This window comes from Schizophyllum commune, assembly GCF_000143185.2.
Source record: "Schizophyllum commune H4-8 unplaced genomic scaffold SCHCOscaffold_14, whole genome shotgun sequence".
Taxonomy (NCBI): domain Eukaryota; kingdom Fungi; phylum Basidiomycota; class Agaricomycetes; order Agaricales; family Schizophyllaceae; genus Schizophyllum; species Schizophyllum commune.
The window spans coordinates 753,414-778,876 of record NW_026089551.1 but is presented as its reverse complement, the minus strand read 5'-3'; the positions used below and the strand labels follow the sequence as shown (position 1 = coordinate 778,876).

Genomic DNA, 25,463 nt, shown 5'->3' with positions numbered 1-25,463 from the left:
GTGTGGCGTCTCCGGCAAGTCCCAGTCCCTTCCTTCTCGACCGCCACGGCAGTAGACTAAAGTACATGCACTGGTGTCTTCTGCGACATAAGGAAGTGGCCTATGTACATAGGGAAGCACGCTAGACACCGCGCGAAGAGAAGCGAACGAAGCGGCGGCGTCAGTATTACAGAACAAAACAGTACTTTGCAGGCGACGCGGGGCCCGCGTACATAACGCAATAGGTAGGCGATAAAACATGTATCATACGCTAGGCTAGTGGTAGGTATCGGTAAGTATACATTAGGATGGTTGGGTGATCAGTTTCTAACATGCGTGGCGGGGGCGTGCAATGGAGCGGAGAAGCCATTGGTATGGAGGCGAGTCGAGACTCGAGTCCATGAGGGCGTGCGGTGGGTATGTCGTGTGCGTACGTAGTCCCAGCAATAATAGGCGTGCCAATAATGATAGGTTGGGAGGTATCATGAGACACATAGCCTGGGGAGCGCGAGGGGCAGGGAGAGGTCCGGTGGCAGCGCTCAGCGCCGCGCCACCGTGCTCAACGCCGCGCTACCGTGATCAGCAGCCGCCCGCCGGGCTCAAATTTGGCCTTCACGGAGCTCATGTCCACGTCGTACGGCGCGAACGCGATCTCCCATTCGTAGTGGCCTGCATCGCGCTCATCAGTATCCGACCTTGCAAGGAGGTTACCAACGACTCACAATTATCCTCCAAATGCCACGCATCCGCAATCACGCGCAGCTTGTTCCCCTTCTTCGCGGAGATCGTGACCATCTCGGGCAGGATTGTGCTCGGCAGCGCGACGTCGAACGCGTACGCGTTCGGCGCGTGCAGCACGCGAATTGTGGGGATCGCGTTGGGTGGGGTAGACAGGGTCTTTTCGTGTGTGGGAACCCGGTTCGTCAGCACCTGCGTCGCGGGCAGCGCCTTCAGGTTTGGCGGCGAGCGGATGGAGACGATCGCGGGGTTGTCGAGGAGGGAGGACACCGAGGGCGACCGCACCGGCAGCATGGAGGGCGGCGGCGCGGCCGGGTCGAGGCAGCGGTAGTACATCTGCTGGTGTGGGTGTGAGACGACGTGTGAGGCGACGGTAGCACGAAGACGTAGACAACGGTGGCACAGGCTGAGGAAGTAGCACTCACACTACGTCGCGAGAGCATATAAGCGACCCCAGGGATGAAAGTGGCCTGACTATGGTTTTTGGAGCGTAGGCGTGGATGCTACGGCGCGCGACGAATCAAGCGCGGCGAGGACGCGACGACGGCAGGGCAGGGCAGCGGTGCGAGGCGTGGAGAGCAGCGGCGGCAAGAAAGTGCAATGGGGCGCGGCAAGAGTCAAGCGTCGGAGAGGTGGCCTACTTCCCAGATATAAGCCCTCCGCGTATGTTATCAGCCCTCGAGGGTGGCTCATATCAGCTCTTGCGGAGGCTAATATCAGCCCTTGCGGTGGCCGATGTTAAGCCTTGCCGTGGCTGATGGTAAGCCTCGCGGACGGGAGATATTAGCACTCACATGCGATGATATCAGTACTCCTTGACGAATGTGAGTCCTCTTTGACGAACGGTACTCCCGCCGGCGGTCAGTATCACGCTCGCTGGCGGTTTGTACCGATGATATCAGACCTTCACGAAGACCAGACCCTCGCAGGCGGGCACCCGCCTAGGGTCAAACGACTGGTTAGAAGAAACCTCTCCCGATGGCGCCGCTTCGCCGCCAGGCGGCGGATTCTTTGCTGTCAATCGACATCGGATGCTCCTATCGAGCAGCAGATGGTGATCCCTTTTCGACACCAAGTGCTCCCAGCGAACACTCGGTGGCAGTCGATAGGGAGTCCGCTGGGAGCACCACCGTTTAACGAGGGAGCCACCCGGCCGATCGGTCTTCTAGGAGCGGCTTTCCACGTCTCATGTGGACCCTGGACATGAGGAGGCGTCGCGCGTGTACAAAGAATTTGCGACATGTGGAGAATGCGTGGTAGGTGAGGTGAGGCAATGCGGAAGGTAGGGTCCAATGACGCGCTGAAGGGGCCTGAAGACGCGAAAGGGCGCGCCTAGAGGGGCAGCGGGGAGCCACGCGAAGGAACCAAGCCGCGCCTCCGAAGGAGTCAAGGCTAACCTTCACGCCACCCTGCCGGCGGCGCAATGGAGTCATCGGCGGCAGCCTGCGGTGAGTGTACCAGAGAGTGGCGGTGAGCGTATTCTAGAGACGATGAACGTACAATAGAGTAGCCATGAATGTAACAAAGGATGGCGATGAGCCTACCGAAAGCAACGTACCGTAGGTTGAGGTTCGACCCATTCCATGTAGTGGTCGGAGAAGGCTTTGCCGGCGACATGGTGCCAGGCATGCAGCCGTCTGAGGAGTAAGCCTGCACCCCCAACGAGTAAAAGCAGCTGCCTGGGAGTAAAAGAGATGACAGAAGAGCCATATGGCCGGTACCGGGCGGCAGATGAGGCGGATTCGAGGGCGAGATGAACCTTGATACAATGGCTTCCGCGCGATGAGGCGTCTGCCGCGGGAAGCAGCCGGATGTGCTGGGGAGAAGACTGGATGTCCGAGGTGAGAGGCAAAACGAACGTCTGCCGCGAAGGTGCGCAGGCGAAGTCCGAAGCTGCAGACCAGGCGACATGAGGCGAGGTGAGGTGGTTAGATGGATGAGATCGTCATTGCGTAGGAGCAGTATGGTTGGATCGGGCCGCAGTCTTGATGTTTGAAGGTTACGGCTTCGTCCTTATGGTTCATGGAACGAGAGTTCGGCTCTATGTCCACAGCGACCCAGCTCCATGTCCATAGCGACTTCACCTTCAGGTTCGAACGAAGAAATCGACGGACGACTACGGTCTCGTGTACGAAGTGCATGGCTGCAGTCGCAATTGCGCCGCCAATACACCGGCCTAACTCTGCGCAACCGGTAAGTTATGTATGATCCACACAAGAGACAAAGTGGTCGGCTGTTACATGTCTGAGAGTTGGACTGGGGCTGCGGCTTCGCCCTCTCATATTTCTTCTTCTTCGCACTTGCTTCTTGAACAAGCGCTCGAGCAAACGGAGTCCACAACCTTGTCTACCCCTTCTTGCTCGTTCCATCGCAAGACGCTAGTGCGGTCCCCTCACCTTCGTCCGCCTCCCACCAAAGATCCCCGTGCCCACCCGCACAATATCGCTCCCCGCACGCAGCGCGGCCTCGAAGTCGGCAGACATGCCCACGCTGACGAGCAGCCGGTCGTTTCGCCGTATGCGGATGTCTCTGCGGTCAAGTTAAGTTGGGTGATTTTGCGTTACCACTGGTTCGAATGACTGCGACACAACTCACCTTGTCCGGAAACCTCGACCTTAGAACACCCTGAAGCGAGTCCCGCGTATTCAGCAGCATCTTGAAATCGTGGTTCTCCTCGCCCTCCTTGGCGTGATAGGACGGCTCGATGGAGCCGATGGTCATGAGGCCTTGTAGTCGGAGGAAGGGGCATTGTTCGAGGATATGGGCAGCGAATATGGCGAGGGGGTGCGTAGTAGTGAAGTTCGTTGAAATGAGAGGTATCAAACATATCTAGGGGAGGCACTCATGAGTCGCGTCTAGATAGTAAGGCAACGATGGGGAGACGCGTACTTAAATGAAAACGTTGAGCCTCGTCTACGCGTCACCCGCTTCTGAGAGAGCTTTGTGGAGTAGGTCGGCCGCCTTCGTTAAGGTCAGTGCTTGTATGGTGTGTAGGTTCGGGATGGCTGCGCGGAGGTGAGAGGAAAGCTCCGTTAGGATGTGAGCTAATTACCCACCAGCGTCTTCGACTTGTCAAGCTGACGAGGACCGATGAAATACCATCGAATTTCTGCGGGCAGTCGAATCCACATGAGTCGAGTCAGCTTACTTTAGCCCGAAATAACTAACTAGCTTGGCCTTGTCGACGAGTTCTTGCACAAATTCTCGCTGAGATCTTTCTGAACTGCATGCTCAAAGCAGGCGAAGACATCTGACGCTATGGAAGAGCGGAAGAGTGAGCTTTTGAAGGATTTGCAGGATATTCGCGAGCGGGTCAAGACCGCCAGCGCATCGTCTAACCCTGTCGTGGATCAGCGACATGCCGCGCTCACGGGTAATGGGCCTATTTCCTTTGACTCTCACCCACGCGATACGCATTCTTACTCTCCGTTTCTCTACTTCTATTTCCCATGTGATCCCTCGAATGTATACGAACCGGCTCGAATCTTCATGAATACCTACGATTCCTTACGAAGACCCACGAATACTTACGACGCTTCTAGCTACTTCTATGACCACTGACTCACTGACTCCGACCCTACGTATATAAGGTCCGCCTCTCGCTAGTCGAGGGGGCAGCCTTCTTTACTCTTACTACCATCGTGTCCAATCTAACCCTTTCCCGGGAACCGAAGTCGCGCGCATCGACGAAAGTCTGCGTCCGCCGACTGTGTGATCATTGAGTCTACTCTGTTCACTCCGTCGAGTTGAACACGGTACAGGTGAGTTTAAGGTCTTCTATTCCTCATAAGTCGTAAGTAAGATAAGTAAGATTCGTTAGCGAGTACCGTAAGCTAAGCAACGAACGTCGTAGACGCTGGTCTACAACATTGGTGTCCGCAGCCAGGAACTCGCAGCAAATACTTACTTTCCCTTCGACTTGTCATCATCATCTTTCCCCTTGATCATTCACGATCATGGCGAACACCGCCGATCCCGTCGATCCAAACGATCCCACTCCCGTCGTCATCCCTAATCTTGTCACCTATTATGGATCTTCAGATGGCCCCGACAAACGCGAAACAGAGAAGGAGTTCGCATATCGCCGTGTGTTGAGCAATGAGAAGTTTGACTGGGCTGCCGCTCCGATCGAAGGTTTCGCAACTCTCACGCAGCAAATGCAGGACGCCACTAGGACGGCAGAGGTCTACAATCTTTCGCCTGTGTGTAAGGCCCCCTGGAAATTCCATAGAAACGATGAGGTTAAGGACAGATATACGGAGGTGGAGGCACGTACCCTCAGTGCACTTAGTCTCACGTCGCAATCTATACGATGGCGACACCTGTCTCGCTCCATGCGAGACGAGAAGGACTCCGCCTTTGCCGTCGAATTGTCCCTGCTCGACGACGCTATCCTCAAAATTCGAGGAGCTAAGTTCGAGGACGATGATCGTACCTATTATGCCCCGATTCCCGAGAATATCATGAGGTTGACAAAAGCGTTGCGGGTACGACAGCTTCAAGCTAGAGAGTTCTTCGTTCTGAAAGGGAAAAAGGTCCCATCCTTGCCCTTGTGGAATGCAGAGAATGATCTAGACAAAGCGTACCTAGACGCGGACTTCGAAGGGCTCTGCGTAGTCTATCGCCGAAGAGTCGAGGACTTTCTCGCGCGTCTTAATGAAGTCTTCGATTTCCAGCGTGGGCACGGACAAGGCGAAGCGTCGGAGCAGGATGACGACGTGGTATTGGATAGGCTCTCGAAACTCGTACAAAGGGACACGAAGCGAGCGCTTGAGCGCTCGGAAGAGGAGCCCAAGACGCTAGAAGGTATCCGTCGTCGGCATGCCTCACGGATATATAGCGGAGTCATGACTCAACCTGTAAGTGCTCAGCCCGTGACGAGTATCTCGACCGGTCCACGTACCAAGATGGAGGATTTATTCTCCGACCCGCACTACATTCCATACGGGATGACGGCGGCACCTACGCCTTCGACCTGGATGCCGGGAGGATTCGTCCCTCACGTTAGCGCAGCAGGTCAGGTGGGGTATACGGTTACACCTACTCCATTCGACTCTATCTCTAACCATGGGAAACCGCGACAAGCACGTCACAGATCGCCTGAGGATGATCAATCTAGGGATCAATCCGAAGGTCGAGGGAGCCATTCCACCCGAAGCACCGCTCGGCAGGGTGGACATCGAGGGGGACGAGACACACCTCCACATCCGGCTTCGGCACTACAGTCGGGCGAAGGGAGTGATCCTCCGACCCCTCCATCTTCTGACGACGAAGGCGGTGGTGGCGGTGGTCGAAGAGGTGGCGGCCGTGGTCCACGTCGTCCACTACCGAGTGGAGACCCGAATTCTCGTGGTTCTGGAGGCAATCGTGATCCTGCTGTCTCGCGCCCGAGTGAATCGCAGCCACGATTCGACCTCAAGTTCAAGATGAGCGACGTACCTACGTGGGACGGGAGCGAGTCCACGATCACGAGATGGTTTGATAAGGTGAACGATTTGTCTCGTGAGTCGGAAGCGATATACACGCAACTCGGGCGAATCGTACCGCGTCGCCTTGAAGGAAAGGCCGAAGTATGGTACTGGTCACTGGGAAGCGATTATCGTCAGAAGATCACTGCTAATTGGGGAACCTTACGTTTCGCTATAGGCTCCTACTACATGAACCGTAACTGGGTCGTGAAGCAGAAGGCGAAGGCGAGGAACTCATACTATCGTGAGCCGGGCCATGGGCGCGAGACTCCGAGTGAGTATTACATCCGAAAGGTCGACCTATTGGCTATGGTGTACGCTCTTAAGGACGACGAGATCATCATGGAGGTAATGGACACCGCACCTTCGAATTGGAATACAATCCTTTCGACTCAACTATACCCTGACCTCGTCTCCTTCCAGTCCGCAATCCGCTATCACGAGGACGCTCTTCTTGAAGCAGGTGGTGAGAAGAAGAACTTCAATCGTTATGATCAGCGAGAGTCCTGGACGAGAAGTAAGCCAACAACGTTTGCGCGTGCTCACCTGGTGGGCTCCTCCACCGATCTACCCCCTCCCAAGTTCCCGAAGGATGACGCAAACATATCAAAACGCGCCACACCCAAGGACAAGGGAGCGCGCGGTTGTCGTCACTGTGGAAGCCTGAACCACTGGGACAAGGAGTGTAAGTACGCGTTCAAAGGCACGAGGAGTGCACGAACTCGCCTAGCAGAGGCCTCAATAGACCTCCTCGAAGCAGAGGACGAGTACGAGGACCTATACTATAGTGTTATGAATGACGAAGACGAACCTGAAGGTCAGGATTTTGAAGTTCCCCTTCAGGTAGCAGATGCGACGACTGCTCTCGTCACCGCAACCGCGGACGAGCCAGACGCGCAGGAAGCGCTGAAGGGGTCTACTGTAGAGGCGAATGAACTTCCCGAAGTGCGGCAGGGGGAGCAGACTCACGATGTTGCCTGCAATCGATCTAGATCGCTGGCCCCGTTCGTAGAAAAACCCCCGCAACCGTCTCTAAATCGACGAGCTCGTCGGCGGCTAGCAAAAGCGATGAAAGCATTGACTTACTCGGTCAACAATTCAGCACCTCATTCACCCGACCGGCCGCTCGTCGAACTCCGAAAGCACATGGCGCGTCCACCTGGTGTGTCGTTCTTGGGCTCGAAAGCGACACAGATGAAGGTCACTGTCAACTCATTAGATACAGACTGGTTGGACATTATACTAGACTCGGGATCTGACATTACCTTAATCTCTGCCAAAGCGCTCTCTGCCTTGCTCAACCGACCACGCATCAAGGCGGGACAGCGCATCAAGCTCGTCCAGGTCACAGGCTCTTCGGTGATATCAGGGTATGTCAATCTCGACCTGTACTTCCACACACCTGAGGGACCAGTCAAAATCGACGTCGAGGCTTATGTAGTGCGCGGTATGGGAACACCCTTGATCCTCGGCAACGATTTCGCAGATCAGTACGGAATTTCGATACTTCGCGAAGGGGGGAGTACTCACGTGCAGTTTGGAGAGTCCGGACGTCGCTTGCGCGTCGAAAATTCGACAGCGCCAGCGGGTATGGTAGATGAGGAAGGTCACACCTTCCGCGTTCGGGTTGCTCCTGAGTACCGAACTCGTGCTCCTCTTGCGCAGAAGTATCGAATTCGAAGGCGAAATCGAAGGTTGAGGGCCAAAGCAGAGGCCGCAAGCGTAGGTGCCGCTGAAAGAGTCGTCATTCCACCGGAATCTTGCAAGAAGGTACGCGTAGAGGCGCATTTTCCGCGCGAGATAGACGAGATCTACATTGAATCAAAGCTATTAACGCACGGAAATGAGGACGAAGTATTCGGCGCACCTGATACCCTCATATGCCGCTCTCATCCCTTCCTGCAGGTCTCCAACTTCTCGAAGCGCCCGATCGTCATAGCACGAGGGGAGCCATTGGGAACAGCTCGAAATCCGAAGAGTTGGTTGGAGAAAAGCGCGGGGATGACAAAGCAGCGAAGGGGGGAGGTCGAGGCACACGCTCGCTTCATCCGGGACCTTGTGGAGGCGAAGACACGGTCGGAGACAGTGATGGATCGAGACGGAAGAAAGCCTTCCATAAAGGGAACAACGGCCATCGAGCCGGGGACCCGGTCCGACATCACATCACCTGCGCCGACCTTGTTCTCATCTACTACCGTCGCTATTCATGCTGAATCGAATATTACTTCTAAGGCCCAGAAAAACGCTACGAGTGAGGACGATCCAGCTGCAACTGAGCCCTTGGAGGGAGGCCCTAAGACTAGTCTAGAGCCAGAAGATCCAGTGGATGGCAGCAAACTCCTCGAAGCGGTCGATATCTCGCCCGATGTCTCTCAAGACCAGCGCTTAGCTATAGAAGAGGCGGTCTTGAAGCATAAGCTCGCGTTTGGCGTTGATGGGCGATTGGGAAACTATCCGGCTCAGGTCGAAATTCGACTAAAACCAGGAACTCAGCCCGTCTCCTTACCGCCTTTCCCGGCGTCACCAGCGAAGCGCGAAGTCATTGACAAGCAGATGGATTCTTGGATTCAACTGGGCGTCATTGAGCCATCTAAGAGTCCCTGGGCTGCTCCCGTCTTCATCACCTATCGCAACGGCAAACCTCGGATGGTTATTGACCTTAGGAAACTGAACGAGTCGGTGATTCCTGACGAGTTTCCGCTTCCTCGACAGGACGACATACTCCAAGCGCTTCAGGGCTCGCAGTGGCTGAGTACCCTTGATGCTCTGGCAGGATTCACGCAGCTCACAATGACGCCAGACGCTAGCGAGAAGCTTGCATTCCGCTGCCACCGCGGTTTGTGGCAATTTAAGCGAATGCCATTCGGGTACAGAAATGGCCCCAGCGTCTTTCAACGCGTCATGCAGACCGTGCTAGCGCCCTTCCTATGGGTCTTCGCCTTGGTTTACATCGATGACATCGTCATTTTCTCGCTCACTTTCGAGGAGCATGTTAAGCATCTCGAACAGGTCTTCGCCGCGATAGAATCGTCGGGAATCACGCTCTCGCCTGGTAAGTGTCACTTCGCCTATCAATCGCTTATGCTACTCGGACAGAAGGTGTCCCGTCTTGGGCTCTCGACGCACAAGGAGAAGGTAGACGCAATAGTCGCCTTAGAGGAGCCGAGGAACGTAAGCGAGCTTCAGACCTTTTTAGGTATGATGACTTACTTCTCTTCGTACATCCCTTTCTACGCTTGGATCTCGCAGCCATTTTTCAACTTACTGAAGAAAGGGGCAGAGTGGGAGTGGTCGGATGTGCATCGAGAAGCGTTTGAGCTGTGTAAACAGACCCTTTCCAATGCACCTGTTCGCGCATATGCTATCCCAGGGCGACCGTACCGCGTGTACACCGATGCATGTGACTATGGACTAGCAGGAATATTGCAGCAGGTACAACCAATCCAAGTACGTGATCTTCGAGGTACTCGGATGTATGAGAGGCTCCAAAAAGCACACAAACGAGGGGATCCCGTTCCACGCCTCGTGTCGCAGGCATGTAAGGAAGTCCAAGATGTGCCCGAGCCTGGTAACTGGGCAGAAAACTTCGAGGATACAACAGTGCATGTCGAGCGTGTGATTGCTTACTGGTCTAGAGTCCTTAAATCACCCGAGCGAAATTATTCCCCCACCGAGCGCGAAGCTCTCGCTCTCAAGGAGGCCTTGATCAAATTTCAACCTTATCTCGAGGGGGAAGATATTCTAGCCATTACTGATCACGCCGCGCTGACGTGGAGCCGGACATTCCAAAACGTCAATCGGCGACTGTTGACGTGGGGTACGGTTTTTTCCGCATATCCAGGGCTCCGAATTGTACACCGCGCTGGTAAAGTACACAGCAATGTAGATCCTATCTCAAGGCTACGACGCCGTGTTCCTTACGAGAATGGTCCGCTTGTTGATGATACACGTACCTTGAGTCTCGGCGACTCGGACCCTCTGAGAAACATGTATACCGAGCTTGGTGAACGGTACGAGGAGAAACTCCTTAAGGTCGCGTCCAAGTTCATTTCTTCGGAAATCTCCGCGGAAGCGGATCCCGGGCCGAAAATCATCACGTGTGACCTGCGTGGTTGTGATGACGCATCACGAGGACGCTATTGTTCCTCTTCCGTCTTCACCGTCATCGTCGGACTTGACGACTCGGAACTGCAGACCTGGCGCGACGCATATCAGACCGACAATCATTTCCGTAAGGTCCTCGACACCCTGAATAAGGAAGAGAACTGGAGTTCTCCTGTATATCCACAATACCACTACAGTGAACAGGGTTTGGTATACTTCGAGGACTCTAACGGAAACAATCGATTATGCGTTCCCGCCTCCCTGCGTTCGCGTGTTATGTCCGATGTCCATGACACTATATCCGAAGCGGCTCACGGAGGCTATTACAAGACGTACAATCGGATCGCTAGTATGTACTACTGGCCGAGGATGTCTCGTGACATCAAGCTCTTTGTCGGCACATGCGACATCTGTCAGAAGTCCAAGCCTCGGCGACACGGGCCAGTCGGTCTACTCCAGCCTATCCCGATCCCGACACGACCATTCGAAGTGGTGAGCATGGACTTCATTCCTGAGCTACCACTTTCGGGAGGGTACGATAACATCCTCGTTATTGTGGATAAGCTGACAAAGTACGCTATTTTCATCCCCTGTACTACATCCGTGACCGCCGAAGGGACGGCCGCACTCTTCTTTCACCATGTGGTCAAGGACTATGGGCTTCCGTTGCAGGTAATATCGGATCGCGACAAACGATGGACAGGTGATTTTTGGACGAGTATCTGTCATCTGATGGGGATGAAGCGCGCGCTGACCACGGCTCATCATCCGCAGGCCGATGGACAAACCGAAATCGTCAATCAGTACCTCGAAATCGCTCTCCGAGCGTACATCGGGCCATCGCGCGATGATTGGTCGGAATTACTAGACCCACTTGCCCTCTCCTATAACACATCGCCTCACACGAGCTCCGGATTCTCGCCAGCCTATCTCTTACGTGGATATCAGCCCATTACAAGTGCCGCGCTACTCTCAGATCAAACCGCCAATATGATTCCTCGCCCAACGCGCGACACTTCTTCTCAGCGGGGGGATGAAGGTAACATCGAAATCTTTGATGAAGCGGCACAGGCGATGGTTGACGGCTTTGAAGCGGCACGATCCCGCGCAAAAGACGCGCTCCTGCTTGCGCAGATTGCGCAACGGAAGGACTATGATCAGAAACGAACCCTTGATGAGTTCGAAGTCGGTGAGTTCGTTGTATTGAATCCTCATTCGCTTGAGCTCTTACGGAACGAGAAGGGCCGAGGAAAGAAGCTACTGATGAAGTACGACGGCCCCTTCGAGATCATCCGCAAGCTCAGTCCTATTTCGTATCAATTGCGCTTACCGGACTCGTACGGACTCCATCCAATTCTGAATATTGCTCATCTTGAACGGTACAGGAAGTCGCCCTCCGAGTTTGGCGAGCGCCCAAAGAAACCGCTCAATCGACGCGACTTTGATCTCGCCGAGACGGTCGAAGTCGAAAGGATTATTGATGAGAAATGGGGCCGAAAGCGCAAAGGTCGCCGCCACCGTATCTACAAGGTACGCTGGAAAGGATTTTCCGAAGACCACGATGAATGGTTGACCGCAAAAGAGCTCGCCAACGCACCCCGAATCTTGCAGGAATGGCAAATGCGCGGCGCTCGGGAGCTAGCGCAGCGAGCATACTCTGCGGATTAAATCGATATTAAATCGCAGAGGGCCGCCTTCCTCATCGAGGTAGCTTCCTCGCGCGCTCATGCGGCCGCCATGGCCGCCCTTCACTCCGGTTACCATGCAAGTGCGTCCAATCCTATTCTCTGGCATTTTCTTTCGCTTTTATATTATTGCACTCTACATCTATATAAACCAGAGCGTTTCCATGTTCCTCCTCATCTCCTTCTTCTTTCTCTTTTCTTTCTACATACATCCTCACTTCTCATCATGACCAACGCGCAGTCCTCCCTCGCCGTCGCGCGCTACGACACTGACGCCCTTCACGGCGCGCTCAAGAAACTCTTCAGACACCCCTCTCTCGTCACCTTCCTCCAGTCGTTCACCAGCATCCACCACCTCACCCGGGCGTTCGACTTCGAGACCGACATCGTGGTCGTCCCCTACAACGAGCAGGACGATGGGACGATGGGCTATAAGTTGCGCCAGGAGCTTGCCGAGGAGTACGCTCAATTTCCCCCGGCCACGAATTTTCGAACTCATTTCATTCAGACTGGCCGTGACACTCCACTTCATCGCACTCCTCACCTTCGCCCTCCTCAACAACTACTCGGTGCACCAGCAACTCGAGCGCCTTCCTGCCTTCCTCACGATCTCAGCGCCTCCCGCAGGCGAGGTCGATAATCGCATTGTGAAAAAGACTCCGTCTTTGAATCTCGCTCTCCTCTACCCGAACGTCTTCGGACTCATCACCACCAAGACGAAGGAGGAACTGGCCACCATTTACCATCGCATTCAGAACGTGGCCCGGTACTACACCCGCGGACTCCTCCGCCTTTTCGAAGACGCGATTACCAACGGCTTCGCGAGCGCATACAATGTTGGCGCGCCGTTCGGCCTCAACCGCGCTACAGCGCTGGATATGGTTGCCCCCTGGGTTGTCACCGAGGAGGCCTCGCGTCGTCAGGTACCTCGTGACGAGCTGCTGCGTGAGCAGAAGGACATCGGTGAGAAATGGTCTATATTCGAGTTTAGGTTGAGGAATTTACAAAGAGATAGGCCAGCTAGTCGACTCTACATGGGTCGCTCGAGCCCTCCTGGTCTCGGCCGATGAAGATTGGCGCTCGGCGCACACCGCTATCGGGCTGGAACCGGTTTACCAGATCATCGACGACCGGGACTGGAAGGACGACACGGTCGCATCCATGGCCATGACGGCGCGGTCGTTCGTTAATGTCCTGACGCGCGATGTCAACGAGACCGTCTATAGCCTCGCCTAATCGCGTGGCCGAGACTGGTGGGGGGCGATGTCGTGGATCAGCGACATGCCGCGCTCACGGGTAATGGGCCTATTTCCTTTGACTCTCACCCACGCGATACGCATTCTTACTCTCCGTTTCTCTACTTCTATTTCCCATGTGATCCCTCGAATGTATACGAACCGGCTCGAATCTTCATGAATACCTACGATTCCTTACGAAGACCCACGAATACTTACGACGCTTCTAGCTACTTCTATGACCACTGACTCACTGACTCCGACCCTACGTATATAAGGTCCGCCTCTCGCTAGTCGAGGGGGCAGCCTTCTTTACTCTTACTACCATCGTGTCCAATCTAACCCTTTCCCGGGAACCGAAGTCGCGCGCATCGACGAAAGTCTGCGTCCGCCGACTGTGTGATCATTGAGTCTACTCTGTTCACTCCGTCGAGTTGAACACGGTACAGGTGAGTTTAAGGTCTTCTATTCCTCATAAGTCGTAAGTAAGATAAGTAAGATTCGTTAGCGAGTACCGTAAGCTAAGCAACGAACGTCGTAGACGCTGGTCTACAACAAACCCCACTTTGACCGCTGTGTCAGGACACAAGCCAGTAGTAAGTTCGGACATATTCGTATGTCGTCGAGTAGCAATTCAAGCCAGCTGCGGTCGAATGCGCTGAAGATGAACGAGTGCTTTGGATCGAATCATGAGGCGTTCGGCCGTTGCCGAAATCTGACGCGGTCGGTCACAGACGTGACATCTCGCGTGGTCGTCATTTCGGGACCAAACGCCTCTTGTTCCTAGCCACCATTCGTAGCCACCAGCTACTAAACCTATCCATGTCGCGCACGGCGGTACCCCCCACTCCTCGACGTTCTCGACGCTTTGCACCCTTTATCCGACAGACGGCAAAATCGAACTGCCCAATCGAATGGAATGGGGAACCAGTACTGACGCGATCGACGAATGTTGAGCAAGACCTATACCCTGAGGAGCGCGAAGCGCGGGAGGAGGTGGAAGCAGAGGAGACCACCACGACGTTCTACTCTGCGTTTGAGCGCAAGGCAGTGGCGAAACCGAGCGTGAAGCGGGGGAAGCAAGCGGGGAGGGCCAAGCAGGCGTCCAAAAGCGATACCGAGGAAGTCGTGTTCAAAGTCGGGGACACAGTGTCGGTAGCGAGTCTGCGACCACAGGCGAGCATCGGCGTGATTGTAGCAATGTGGGAGACGAGCGCGCTGGAGTGCATCGACGAGGAGACGCACCCGCGGCAGAAGGTCCGCATACACTGGTTCCTGCGCCCGAGCGAGCTGGCCAAGTGTGGTGCGAAGCGGGATCATTTCGTGGTGAGTTTTCTTCCCTTTGGAACGATCATCGACGACTCGACTGGCGGCCTCTGGCTCAATGGCGCATCGTCGCGCGGAGGACATCATATAGCCGGGCACACACACAACCCTCTTCCGTCCCTCCCATAACCTTCCTGGGCATTTACACCCAGGGAATCCCTCTTCGCGCCCGAGCGCCCATGAGGTGCATACAACCATCTTCTTGCCATTCCTTCTTTTTCTCCTGGGTGCATACGCGCAGCGATTTCGGGGCGCATACCACCCCCTTCCTCGTCTGGCAGCGTTACATACCGTGCTTGCGCACGTCGTACAGGACGCATCGCGTCATGGTTGTGTTTGCATAGCCAGCGCAGATACCCACTGGCGCAAACACTTGGCTTGTCCTCATCTTTCCACCCCCCTTGAGACGCGCACATCCCAAATCGGTCGCGCACACATACTTACCCTGCCCCCAGAACGAAATTTACTATTCCCTCGACTCCACCGACGTTATCATGCCCAGCTGCATCCTTGAGCACTGCGTCGTCACGAGTCGCGTGCCCCGCGACCTCCAGCGCAAGAGCGGCGTCGCGTGGCAGGGCTCGAACTCGCCGACTAAGAGCAGGCGGAACGTGGGCATGTACGACAGTGGCACCGAAGACGAGCTCTCGGACGAGGAGGACGTGAGCGCGCAAAGAGAAAAGTTCTACTGTACGCATGCTATCAACTCGGCGCGGGGGTTGTACTACGATCTGGATTGGGACCGACACTGCGCGCGGGCGAGGAAGGCGGGTGAAGGGAAGGTTGGAGATGAAGAGGCGCTCGGGAGGGGCGAGGAGTGGAACGTCGTGCCGGACCACAAGGTGGAGAAGAAGGGCAAGGGTCATGCTAGCGACTCGGAGGAGTCGGATGGCTCAGGCTCGGAGGATAACTATGCCCACTTATCCGACTCGGATGATGAGGACGACGAGTTGCCGGTCGTTGGGCCTGAGGACTCGGATGAGGAGGGCGACGACGACCATGGCTCGGACGAAGAGGAGTCCGTGCCGCATACACCCTCGCGTCGGAAGCGCAAGCGTGGGACCGCGGCTGCTACCTCGCCCCGCAAGCGCCAGCGTACGGTCGCGCAGCCCACGCCGCACTCGAAGGCCGCGCTCAGGAAGCGCGCGCGCAAGGACGCGCCCGACTCGCCGATCAGGAGGCCGCGCTCGCCAAACAAGGTCCCTGGCTCACCAAGCAAGGCCTCTCGCTCACCTACCAAGACGCCCCGCTCACCCACCAAGACTCCGCGCTCACCGACAAAGAAGCTCGCCGTCCGCCCGCGCACGCAGACCTTCGCCACCCTCGACCTCTCGAACGTGCCGAAGGACCCGTGGCTGCGCGCGATGCACGCGCTGCATGTGGGGAGCCGGCCGGAGGCGCTGCCGTGTCGGGAGGCCGAGTTCGAGCGGGTGCTGCGGTGCGTGGGCGATTTGTTGGAGGAGGGGAGTGGGGGGTGTATATGTGAGCATTATTTAAGATATCCGTCACGACTATTGGCGATGAGATCGGAGAGCCCTGAGTTGACGATGTTGTACAGACATTTCCGGTACGCCTGGCACGGGCAAGACGGCGACTGTGCACGCAGTCGTGCGCGAGCTCAAGCGGATGGCGGAAGCTAGTGTACGTCGTCTATTCTCTCCTCCCTGCCTTTGTCCCGCTTACGCCACATCCTAGGAAACCAATCCGTTCACCTACGTCGAGATCAACGGGCTTAAAGTGCCCGAGCCCGCCGCCGCCTACAGTTTGCTCTGGGAAGCCGTCTCTGGGCATGACGTGGCGAAGGAGGGCCACCTGCGCGTGGGCGCGAAGGAGAGTTTGCGCGAGCTGACGAGGCATTTCGGGGGTGGGGGCGGGCGGGGGAGAGGCCCGAGTGGACATGCTTGGTGAGTCTATTGATATGCAGCGCATTGTGTGTGCCAGGAGCGCAGGCTGACGATGATTGTGTGACCTAGTGTCGTTCTGATGGACGAGCTCGACCAGCTGGTGACGACGAAGCAGGACGTGGTGTACAACTTCTTCAACTGGCCGACTATCGCGAATAGCAAGCTGGTTGTGCTCGCGGTCGCGAACACGATGGATCTGCCCGAGCGCGTGATGACGGGGAGGGTGCGCAGTCGGCTGGGTGAGTGCTGTTACCCGTCCGCCGCCGGACTGCAGGCTGGCTTTACCCCACTGTGCTCGTTCAGACTTTCCTCACGGTTGCTGACGCCCCTCGCAGGCATGACGCGCATCAACTTTCAAGCATATACGACGCCGCAGCTGAACACCATCGTCAGCACGCGTCTGCAGCAGGCGTTGGTGGGCCTGAGCGAGGAGGACAAGAAGGAGGTGCCCGACGGCGTTATCTCGCCCGACGCAGTCAAGTTCGCCGCGATGAAAGTCAGCAGCATCAGCGGGGACGCACGGAGGGTGTTGGACATATGCAGGTCAGTAGCACGTCAACATATATGGTGCTTGTTGCATCGTCGGCATGAATTATTCGTCCTTCGCACGTACTGACATCCTCCTCAGACGCGCCGTCGAGCTCGTGCACCCCAAGCGCCGCGCGGTCAAGATCCCGGACGTCGCCGAGGTCATCAAGCTCATGCAGAACAGCCCGACGGCGGCCTTCCTCCGCGGCTGCAGCCTGCATGAGCGCCTCATGCTCGCGGCGCTCGTCAAGTGCGTCAAGCGGGAGGGCGTGGAGGAGATCAAGTGGGGCGAGGTACGTTCGGTCTGACGCCTCGTTCGCTGCAGAGCACTGACGTGTGAGGTCATAGGTCCAAAACCAGCACCTCAACTACCTCGAGAGCCTCAGCGGGCACGACGAGTCTGCGAGGCGGCCGAGTGCGACGGAGCTGGCTTCTGTGCTATGTGCGCTGGTCGCGTCTCGGGCGATGCTTGTGGAGGATAGCGCAGGCGCACTAAGGAAGTCGCAGGCGGAGCGTCGGGTGGTGCTTAACCTCGAGCAGGGCGAGGTGGAGCGGGTGTTGAGCGAGGTTGGTGGACAAAGGTGGAAGAACGTGTTGAGCGCTTCTTAGATGATTCTCAACTACTGTACATATGAGTACAAGGAACTAACCGCGTAATCTCGCATACATCAACCATCGATACTCGTCATGACAGGCATACTGTACACAGATCTACATTGTTCTCGTATCTCACCGTCTGTCTCATGCTGTTCAACGAAGCTGAGCATCCGACACGAAGTGCGAGCCTCCCCCGCAGCGATATCCTCCGGGCATCTTGTACCACTGGAAGCCCGCCACGCACACCCCCATTCTGCGCAGCTTCTGCATCGCCTGTTCGTGCTTCCTCTTTTCTTCCTGTTCCCGCCTCTTTCGTTCCTCCAATTCCCTGCGCCTCCTCTCCTCCTCTTCTCTCGCTCGCTGCATCTTCTTCTGCAATTCCGCAACGCGTCGCTGCTCTCGACGGTCGGCCTCTGCCTTGGCTTGCAGCACGCGCAACTGCTCCTGCCTCTCGCGCTCGACCTTTTCGGCTGTGCGTATCTGCTGCTCGAGCTTCTGACGAGCGACCCTATTCGCGATCTCCTCCCGTTGACGCGCCTGCTTAGCGGCCTGCAGCTCGTTCCATATGTGGTCGGGGACGCCAGGATCGCGCGACGTGTCAGCGGGTCCTTTACTTTTGGCCTGCGGCCTGAGGGGAGGGGCAGCCCTCATCGGCTGCGTAGAAGAGGCAGGGGTAGATGGCCGCGAGGACGCAAGGGAGGGAGACGAAGGAGAAGGACTGCCGGGATCGGAGGAAGGCACCTGCGGCGTAGGTGGACGCGAGTTGACCTTAGCAGGAGGGGGCTTAGGACGAGGCTTCGAATTCTTCTTGGTAGCTGTATTTGTCTGCGTCTTGGTCGGAGGAGGCGGAGGGGCAGATGCGGAAGCCGAAGCCATTGGCGAGCTGTTATCAGGCTGACGTCGCTGGTCAGGCCTAGGAAGATTGGCCGCGCGAGACCTGCGGCCTGCCGCAAACTCTCTGAGGCACGCCATAGCGGCTGCGTCGTCGAGAACCACCGGTTTCACGCCCCGGTCAGTGGTGCCCTGCGTGTACGCCAAGCGAGTGAGGCTCTGTGCAATGGTTCCGATGTCGCGCGCATTACCCCAGGATGGCATGCTCGCCATCGCCTCAATATCGTCCTTCAGCTCAGCATAAGCTACGCTGACTTTGTCCGACAGACGATCCCACCGGATCTCCTCCTTCTCTAGTTGACGTCTCAGCACATCGAGACAGTCGTCAGGCCCGAGGTTGTAGAACATGATCTCCTCGGGGAATCGGCTTGACAAGCCACTGTTCGACGACATCAAGTTGTTGATATCGTGCTCGTAGCCCGCCAGAATGACGATGAGCTTCCCCTTGAACTTCTCCTGGGTCATCACCGTGACGATCTCGTCCATCGCCTCCTGCGCAAAGTTCCCGGACGCCAGTCGATACGCCTCGTCGATGAAGAGGACTTTGCCGAGCGCTTTTTCGAAGAGCTTCTGCGTCTTTGGTCCAGTATGGCCGACGTACTGGCCGACCAGGTCGGAGGCTGAGCACTCGACGACCTCGGAGGAGCCAAGGAAACCCATGTCGAAATATATTTGACCCATTTTACGCGCCACTGTCGTCTTACCGGTGCCTTTGACATGTCAGGTCAGCGCTACGAGAAACAGCTCACCCTGCGGATACGTACCTGGTGGGCCTTTGAACACGAAATTCATGGGGATGACTTCCTTGGGATCCTTGTTCTGTGCCTTGCGAACCTGCGCGATGTTCTGATAATCGCGTATCTTCTTGACTATGTGGTCGCAGCCGATGATGCCCTCGAACATCTTCGTCAAGTTCCCGCCTGCTTTCGCAGCCCGGTCGAAGTCCTTGTCGAAGTCGACTGGCTCGAAGACCGTGTCGATAGGCCGCTGTGCGACGGGTACCTGGTTGTGCCGGGTTTGGTAGTTCTGTTTCGCTCGACCAAGCAGGTTCTCGACTTCTCCACCATTCCCAAACTTCGGGCGATTGCGTGCACGATCCAGGACGTCTTGAGCGACCTTGCGAGCGGCGTCGGTGGCATCCAGTTCCTGCTTTCGCATCTTCTGGTCGAGGATGTCCATGAGCTCTGCCATGCTGAAGTCCTCGAAGTGGAAGGCATCTTCCAACTGGAACCGACGCGCAAGGCCGGGGTTGACGTTCTTAAAACGTTGATCAGCGCTAATTCTTCGTTTATTTCTACTGCGCACCTGGAACATCGCGTTCATCTCCTCGTCGTATCCAAGAAGTAGGACACAGCGGTCATCGCCAGGGACGTTTTGCACCTCGGCTACGATCGTGTCGATGACGCCGGTCTTGAAAGAGTCCGTTTGGTTTCCACCGTCCTTGCTTGAGCCGCCGAGCATGTAAGCCTGCAGGCGGGTGAATGAGTGCACGGTCAGATGCTTGTATCCTGTCACCTTACCTCGTCGATGACCAGAACCTTTCCTATTGTGGCCGCCAAGATGTTCTTCGTATTCTGCTCAGACGCCCCGACGTATTGGCCGATGAAGTCGCTCGGGTTCTTCACAACGACTAGGGCGCATTAGTAACATGGTTGCAAAGAGTAGCATAAAGTTTTTACCTTCTCCGTTGCTCAACATAGCAAGATCAGCCAGAATCTGACCGTATAGTTTCGCGACCGTGGTCTTGCCAGTTCCCGGCGACCCCAGGAAGACACGGTTGAGAGGGACCATGATCGGTTCCTTTTCGAGAAGCTCCCGCTTATAGTTCACCACAACGAGCTGGACGAAGTTGTCGACGGCGTCCTTGACCGCGCGCAGGCCGGTAAGAGAATGGAGATCTTGCAGAGCTTTGCTTTGCTTCATGGCCGTCGTAGGATCGACGACGAGGTCGTCTTTAGACAGGTAGAAAACATCAGGATTGACGCCCTGGCGCCGTTCTCGGGCGACTCGCTTAGCCTGGCGATCCGTCACGCGATCGAGCATGTTCTGCAATGCACGCGCATTGCCAAACCCTGGACGGCCCCTACCGCGACCCACGCGACGTATGGCGACCCTGGAATAGAGTCCACGCATGCCGTCCTCGACTACCAGACGTCCCCGATACTTCTCCACCAGTCTCCGCTCCATGATGTCCATGAGCTGTTCGTCGCTGTAGTCCTCGAACTGGAATTGCTGCGGTACACGACTTTTAAGCCCGGGGTTATGCTCAAAGAACTTCTCCATCTCCTTGTTGTATCCAGCCAGGATGAAGAGGAGTTTGCCGGTATGGTTCTCCATCTCTGCGAGCATGAGATCAAGGACGAGACGGCCGCCGCTGTCGTAGTCCGTTGTGAGCTGATAGGCCTCATCCACGAAGATGGCGCCGCCTCCCGCTTTGAGAACAGCCTCTATCTTCTTCTTCACTCCATCCTGGCCTTCACTTGCGAGCTGCGAGCCAGTAGTCTCGAGGAAGACGTCACCGGGCAAAACATTCATAGATGTGAGGAACTTGGCATAATGGCGCGCCACCGTCGTCTTGCCTGATACGAAGTTCAGTCATACGGTAGAGTAGACGTTATAAGCTTGACTCACCAGTTCCCGGATTTCCGAGGAAAGCAACGTTGAAGCGTTGATCCTTGAGTGACGTTCCTTGCTGCTGCACGACTTCGATCTTGTCCATGACAGATAAGACCTGCTGCTTCACTGCTTCCAACCCCACCAGAGCCATGATCCTGTCGACGTGCTCGTTCGACTTGCCCTCAACGGCCTTCCTATGAGCCCAGTCGTCCTCGCTTGGGCTTTGAGAAGAGTTCATTGGTTTTGGAACGTACTTCCCTGATGCAGGAGTCCTGGTCGAGGAAGGTGTAGAGGTCGTCCCTTGAGTTTGCGGTGGCTGGCTGGGGAAGGACGTCGCAGTAGGGGGAGCGGGAGGAGCGCTTCCACGCTTTGCGCTCGTATCGGACGTAGAAGGTACATCGACGGGGCGCGTAGACGATGTCCGGGATGAGGGATCCGCGCTTAACGCACCCGCTGCTTGAACAGACGGTCGTTTGCGCGCTGCTTCTAGGTCGGCTCTCTTCCGGGAAAGCTCGCGCTCTCGCTCTTGCTTGAGATCTTCCGCCTCTCGTCGCTGAGTTTCCTGAAGGATCTTCTCCTCGACTTCCGCCAGACGCTTGAGGTGACGACGCGTCTCCTCTTCCTCTGCGCGCTTTCGGTTGGCAGCGCGCTTCTTCGCTTCGGCCTCTCGCTTCGTCTCTTCTGCGCAAGACGGACAGACTAGAGGAGGCCCGTTGCAGCATGCCCAACCTCTGGTATGCCCACGAGCACAGCGATCTTCCATCGGATGCTTGCATCGCACGCCGCTGTGATCGTTGCCTATGTGACATATAGACAAGCATGTGTGCCGTCCGCATGGAAGTTGTGCACCACTACGTCGACATGAGCCCTTGTCAATCGTACTGAAATTCGATCAACGTACCACGCCTGTGTACAACCGCCGTTTGGACATTGCACCTTGAACTCCGCTGGATCGCGCAAATCGACCTCGCGCGTCCTGTGCCGTTCGCACACGGTAGGGAATCCGTCGTATATGTGCTTCCCCTTTTCCAAAAGGTCGAAGAAATGGCGCCACAGCTCGCTGCCCTTGCGAGCATTCCGGAAAGTGTCGTCGTTGCCTATCATGATCAAGGCGTCGCGCGCTCGAGAGATGAGTACGTTGAGACGCTCGGGAGCGAACATGAACCCAATGTCGTGATCTGGATTGCTCCGCGTGAGGCTCGCCAGCACGATGTCGTTCTCCTCGCCCTGGTAATTGTCGATCGTAGAGATACGGACGGCCTTTTTGGCCGTCTTGCCGACCTGCGCAGCCATGGGCATATCCACCCCGGCGCGAATGAGGTCCTGCACGTCGAGGTCGCTCATGATCGGCTCGCCAAGGTCGTTGCGCAATGCATCCTGCAGCTGCTTGAGCTGGCCAAGGTACGGTGTGAGGATGACGATGCGGTCCGTCCCGTATCCCTGCTGCCCGAGGTAGTGAAGGATCTTGAGCAGCATCTGCGCCTCGTACGTGTTTTGCTTCGAGGACTTATAGGATGGTGTGTCGTGCGTCGAGAGCTTGCGGTTCTCGTCTTCGGGCTTGGAATGCCTGATGAACATGATATTGTCGCGAACGCCGCGGAGATTGGGCCTGCCAGCCGTTTTCGCCGAGTCGCGTAGGTCAGGGTATGTGAGCGCACGAATGAGGCTGGAGATCTCCGGTCGCATGCGATGCTGAGTGAGTAAGCTATGATGTGGATAGCCCTTGCGAACGAGTCGCTCGAAGAGGGACACATTGAGATCGTAGCCCTCCCCTTTCTCGACGGTGAGCTGGTAGCTGCTGACCTTCGGGCGAAGCTGCCTGCAGGGACTTAGTCACAGAAGGAATGGCGGGTACCGATACTCACTGGTGGTCGCCGATGGCGATGATTTGGGCCGTGTCTTCGTTCATCGCAGTAAGAACGTGACTCTCAAGAATCTCGCCAGCCTCCTCGATCAGCAGCACGCCAGGCGCCGCGCCTCGAATGCTGTCGCCGTACTTTGCAGCGCCGGTGGTCGTACAGGCGATGACGCGCTTCCCCTTCAGCGTAACAACGTCGGCTTGCACGTACTTCTGCGAGATCAAATCCTGGTATTGGTTGAACGAATGCCCTGAATTGTACACCTTCTCGGCGCGCTCCCTGTAGATGGCGCGGAACCACTCCGCGACCTTGTTCGAACGCGCATCCCTCGACATCTTCCAGATCTGCGGCGCGGCTGTGACGACAGGATCGCCGGCGAAGATCCCGCCGTTCTGCTGCCTCGTCCACTGGTCCAATAGGTATGTAGCGCCGATCGCGCGACCATCGCGCCCTACGCGCTCCAATCCGTCTTCGTCTGCGGGGACCTGGAAGGCCTCAAAGTATTCTGGGTCCTCGAACTCCAAGTACTGCATGAGCGTATCCAGAGACACGTTCGCCCCGAGGTACGACTTGAAACTGAGCTCAAGGCCCTTGACGAGCTGCTCCGACAGCTGACGGAACTCGCGAACCTTCGCGAAGTCAGAGCCGTCAAGTCGAGCGCGTTGCAGAGACATATCCTGCGTTCGCAGGGATGGCTTCCCTCCGAGGCGCACAATGGAGGTACGAGGGATACCAACGTCTATGAGATCTTCTAAGAACTGATCGAGGGCGTGGTTGGTGTAGCAGCAAACGAGGATGGTCTGTGACGTGAAATCGTGTAGGACTTTGGCGAGTATAGCGCCTATGAATGACTTTCCTGTCCCTATGCGTACGTCAGGACGTATCGAATATACTAATCACGCAAGCTTACCTGGTGGCCCTTGAATCAACGATACACGCTGCTTGAGCGCGGACGTGAGAGATGCCGCTTGCGCGGGGTCAAGGACAATGCTCTTCCCCATTCCGAGAAGCGTGCCGAGATCCGTCTGCTGGTTCCTCTCCAATGCGTTGATGATGCTCGCCGGAGCCTCGGGAGCAGCGCGAGGCGGCTGATTGTCATCCCAGTAGAGCAGTTCGTCCTGCAAGGGTACGGACGTCATCTGCTGCAGAGCGCGCAGCACCGGCTCGTACGCGAAGACGGCCGTGTCAATCAACAGCAAGCTGATGTTCTGTGCTGACTTCATGCGCTCCAGGGCGAGAATCGTGCTCGTCTCGCCACCGAACTGCAGAGGGATCTGAGGCAGCTTCCTAGCGATGAGCGGCTCTTCGCGTATGATGAGTGGGAAGGCCACAACCTCGCCGTCCACGCTGAGGCAAGAGAGCGACAGGTGACGTATGGACTTGCATTCCTTCTTCAAAAACTCCAGTCGATCCCGGATAGGCTTCTTGGTTTCGAAGACCCACAAGTCCTTTGAGCACTCGAAGACGAGAGACCACTTCTGCCGCCGCAAACTATCGCCGCTGAACACGTTGACCAACTTCAGATTGGTGATGACTCTCCCCCTGCGTTTGCCCTGCTTCTGGCCAAGCGCAATCTGAACCTCATCGCGCAACTCCGACAGCATGTCCTCTCGCAGGAGGCGAAACTGAGTGTCGAGGTAGATACTCGAGCGCTGAGCTTCCTTCTCGAAAGCGGTGCTGGGCAGTAGGAAGGGTGATTCTATCGCTCTGATCTCGTCCGCGGTGGGCATGATGGCGATCTGCCTGAAGTCGGCGAAGTCGTTGTCGTGCCTTCCGCCGGGGCGACTGACTATGGTTGCCGGAAGAGCGGGTGCTTCGAACGTCTCGAGAACTTGCTTTATCTTGTAGGCGTACGTGCGTATATCCTGATGCGCTGATCCGCGGAGTTTGTTCATTACCGAGGGATCCTGGGCAACAGGACGATAGGAGGAGGAAGACGCTGGATTGGAGACAAGATCGTGAAGGACAAAAGCGAAGGAGAGCTCGCCATCCCTAGTGAGTTCTCCCATACGAAACCGCTCCTGGAAAGCGGACCAGAAGATGGGAGGATCAACGATTTGGATGAGTAGATCGTGAAGGATGGCGCCGCCAGATATCTCCTTCAGCTTCGGGTCTTGCAGATACAGGAGGACTGAAGTAATGGGGCCATTTATGAAGACGGGCGCGAGTTCCATACGGAACGCCTCTTGCAGGAGAGGTGGGTTCGCATTGGAGAGGCGTGTTACACACGCGGCACGATCATCCTGGACGCAGATGGCCTCAAGGAATTGCTTGAAGTTGAGACGACCGAGTTTTTGCCTGCCGAATACGATGTTGTTGTAGATCTTGTTCAGTTTATCCGTTCGGTCGCTTGGGTCCGCCATGGTGCTGGCAGTGTGGATGAGAGAAGGACGGCGCTTAACGCAACCTGTATGCTTACCTTTGCTTGGCTGCGCCGGCATCAGCGGCGGCGTTAAAGCGTCATCGAAGTCGAAGTCTCGACCGAGGGAGCCTGAGAAAGGCACCCACAGTACTTGGTCAATCTTCGCCTCAG

The 25,463-nt window shown here is 56.4% G+C and overlaps 13 protein-coding genes across 13 annotated transcripts; 10 read left to right on the top strand and 3 right to left on the bottom strand.

Annotated features, from left to right (window-relative positions):
* Positions 1–40: 40 nt before the first annotated feature.
* SCHCODRAFT_02643171 (uncharacterized protein) lies at positions 41–783 on the bottom strand. Its single transcript, XM_003027116.2, has 2 exons — positions 702–783; positions 41–648 (listed from the first exon to the last, which is right to left on the bottom strand). The coding sequence occupies exons 1-2, from the start codon at positions 772–774 to the stop codon at positions 539–541; spliced, it is 183 nt and encodes a 60-aa protein (XP_003027162.2). The 5' UTR covers positions 775–783; the 3' UTR covers positions 41–538.
* A 2,469-nt stretch (positions 784–3,252) lies between these two features.
* On the bottom strand, positions 3,253–3,848 carry SCHCODRAFT_01106636 (uncharacterized protein; the record flags this gene model as incomplete). Its single annotated transcript, XM_003027115.1, has 4 exons — positions 3,253–3,546; positions 3,590–3,605; positions 3,635–3,722; positions 3,770–3,848. 4 exons carry the CDS (start codon positions 3,846–3,848, stop codon positions 3,253–3,255), a joined length of 477 nt encoding a protein of 158 aa, XP_003027161.1.
* A 2,646-nt stretch (positions 3,849–6,494) lies between these two features.
* Positions 6,495–7,032, top strand: SCHCODRAFT_02519445 (uncharacterized protein; the record flags this gene model as incomplete). The annotated part of the gene is given in 2 exon segments (XM_003027303.2): positions 6,495–6,974; positions 6,991–7,032. 2 exon segments carry the CDS (start codon positions 6,495–6,497, stop codon positions 7,030–7,032), a joined length of 522 nt encoding a protein of 173 aa, XP_003027349.2.
* A 131-nt stretch (positions 7,033–7,163) lies between these two features.
* SCHCODRAFT_01042987 (uncharacterized protein) lies at positions 7,164–7,391 on the top strand (the record flags this gene model as incomplete). The annotated part of the gene is made up of 2 exons (XM_050340917.1): positions 7,164–7,233; positions 7,288–7,391. Coding segments are annotated over 2 exons (174 nt in total), but the record flags the coding sequence as incomplete, so codon positions are not given.
* Positions 7,392–7,445: 54 nt separating this feature from the next.
* On the top strand, positions 7,446–7,631 carry SCHCODRAFT_02459321 (uncharacterized protein; the record flags this gene model as incomplete). Its single annotated transcript, XM_050342598.1, has 1 exon — positions 7,446–7,631. A coding segment is annotated over one exon (186 nt), but the record flags the coding sequence as incomplete, so codon positions are not given.
* Positions 7,632–8,594: 963 nt separating this feature from the next.
* Positions 8,595–8,834, top strand: SCHCODRAFT_01049283 (uncharacterized protein; the record flags this gene model as incomplete). Its single annotated transcript, XM_003027302.1, has 1 exon — positions 8,595–8,834. A coding segment is annotated over one exon (240 nt), but the record flags the coding sequence as incomplete, so codon positions are not given.
* A 429-nt stretch (positions 8,835–9,263) lies between these two features.
* SCHCODRAFT_02465771 (uncharacterized protein) lies at positions 9,264–9,437 on the top strand (the record flags this gene model as incomplete). The annotated part of the gene is made up of 1 exon (XM_050342653.1): positions 9,264–9,437. A coding segment is annotated over one exon (174 nt), but the record flags the coding sequence as incomplete, so codon positions are not given.
* Positions 9,438–10,346: 909 nt separating this feature from the next.
* Positions 10,347–10,610, top strand: SCHCODRAFT_02474427 (uncharacterized protein; the record flags this gene model as incomplete). Its single annotated transcript, XM_050342729.1, has 1 exon — positions 10,347–10,610. A coding segment is annotated over one exon (264 nt), but the record flags the coding sequence as incomplete, so codon positions are not given.
* Positions 10,611–10,972: 362 nt separating this feature from the next.
* Positions 10,973–11,240, top strand: SCHCODRAFT_01162345 (uncharacterized protein; the record flags this gene model as incomplete). The annotated part of the gene is made up of 2 exons (XM_050341136.1): positions 10,973–10,992; positions 11,064–11,240. Coding segments are annotated over 2 exons (197 nt in total), but the record flags the coding sequence as incomplete, so codon positions are not given.
* Positions 11,232–12,053, top strand: SCHCODRAFT_02111727 (uncharacterized protein). The gene is made up of 5 exons (XM_050341828.1): positions 11,232–11,328; positions 11,383–11,478; positions 11,532–11,626; positions 11,675–11,819; positions 11,872–12,053. Exons 1-5 carry the CDS (start codon positions 11,323–11,325, stop codon positions 11,929–11,931), a joined length of 402 nt encoding a protein of 133 aa, XP_050197468.1. The 5' UTR covers positions 11,232–11,322; the 3' UTR covers positions 11,932–12,053.
* Positions 12,054–12,200: 147 nt separating this feature from the next.
* SCHCODRAFT_01106344 (uncharacterized protein) lies at positions 12,201–13,210 on the top strand (the record flags this gene model as incomplete). The annotated part of the gene is made up of 3 exons (XM_003027301.2): positions 12,201–12,433; positions 12,483–12,937; positions 12,990–13,210. The coding sequence occupies 3 exons, from the start codon at positions 12,201–12,203 to the stop codon at positions 13,208–13,210; spliced, it is 909 nt and encodes a 302-aa protein (XP_003027347.1).
* An 821-nt stretch (positions 13,211–14,031) lies between these two features.
* SCHCODRAFT_02706463 (P-loop containing nucleoside triphosphate hydrolase protein) lies at positions 14,032–17,576 on the top strand (the record flags this gene model as incomplete). The annotated part of the gene is made up of 8 exons (XM_003027300.2): positions 14,032–14,535; positions 14,991–16,017; positions 16,094–16,176; positions 16,231–16,439; positions 16,509–16,678; positions 16,775–16,982; positions 17,068–17,260; positions 17,316–17,576. 8 exons carry the CDS (start codon positions 14,032–14,034, stop codon positions 17,574–17,576), a joined length of 2,655 nt encoding a protein of 884 aa, XP_003027346.2.
* Positions 17,577–17,717: 141 nt separating this feature from the next.
* SCHCODRAFT_02706462 (P-loop containing nucleoside triphosphate hydrolase protein) lies at positions 17,718–25,293 on the bottom strand (the record flags this gene model as incomplete). The annotated part of the gene is made up of 9 exons (XM_050347014.1): positions 17,718–19,165; positions 19,220–19,712; positions 19,761–19,922; positions 19,976–20,085; positions 20,135–21,034; positions 21,087–21,922; positions 21,973–22,890; positions 22,937–23,792; positions 23,841–25,293. The coding sequence occupies 9 exons, from the start codon at positions 25,291–25,293 to the stop codon at positions 17,718–17,720; spliced, it is 7,176 nt and encodes a 2,391-aa protein (XP_050197467.1).
* Between the last annotated feature and the right edge of the window lie 170 nt (positions 25,294–25,463).

Bases quoted from the DNA above. Each gene is read 5' to 3' on its own strand.
- SCHCODRAFT_02643171 (XM_003027116.2), bottom strand. From the start codon at position 774: ATGGTCACGATCTCCGCGAAGAAGGGGAACAAGCTGCGCGTGATTGCG. The intron at 649-701 runs GTGAGTCGTTGG...AGCGCGATGCAG, and splicing joins GTGGCATTTGGAGGATAATT to GCCACTACGAATGGGAGATC.
- SCHCODRAFT_02111727 (XM_050341828.1), top strand. The intron at 11,479-11,531 runs GTGAGTTCGTTG...CGGAACGAGAAG, and splicing joins CCTTGATGAGTTCGAAGTCG to GGCCGAGGAAAGAAGCTACT. The intron at 11,627-11,674 runs GTACGGACTCCA...TGAACGGTACAG, and splicing joins CAATTGCGCTTACCGGACTC to GAAGTCGCCCTCCGAGTTTG.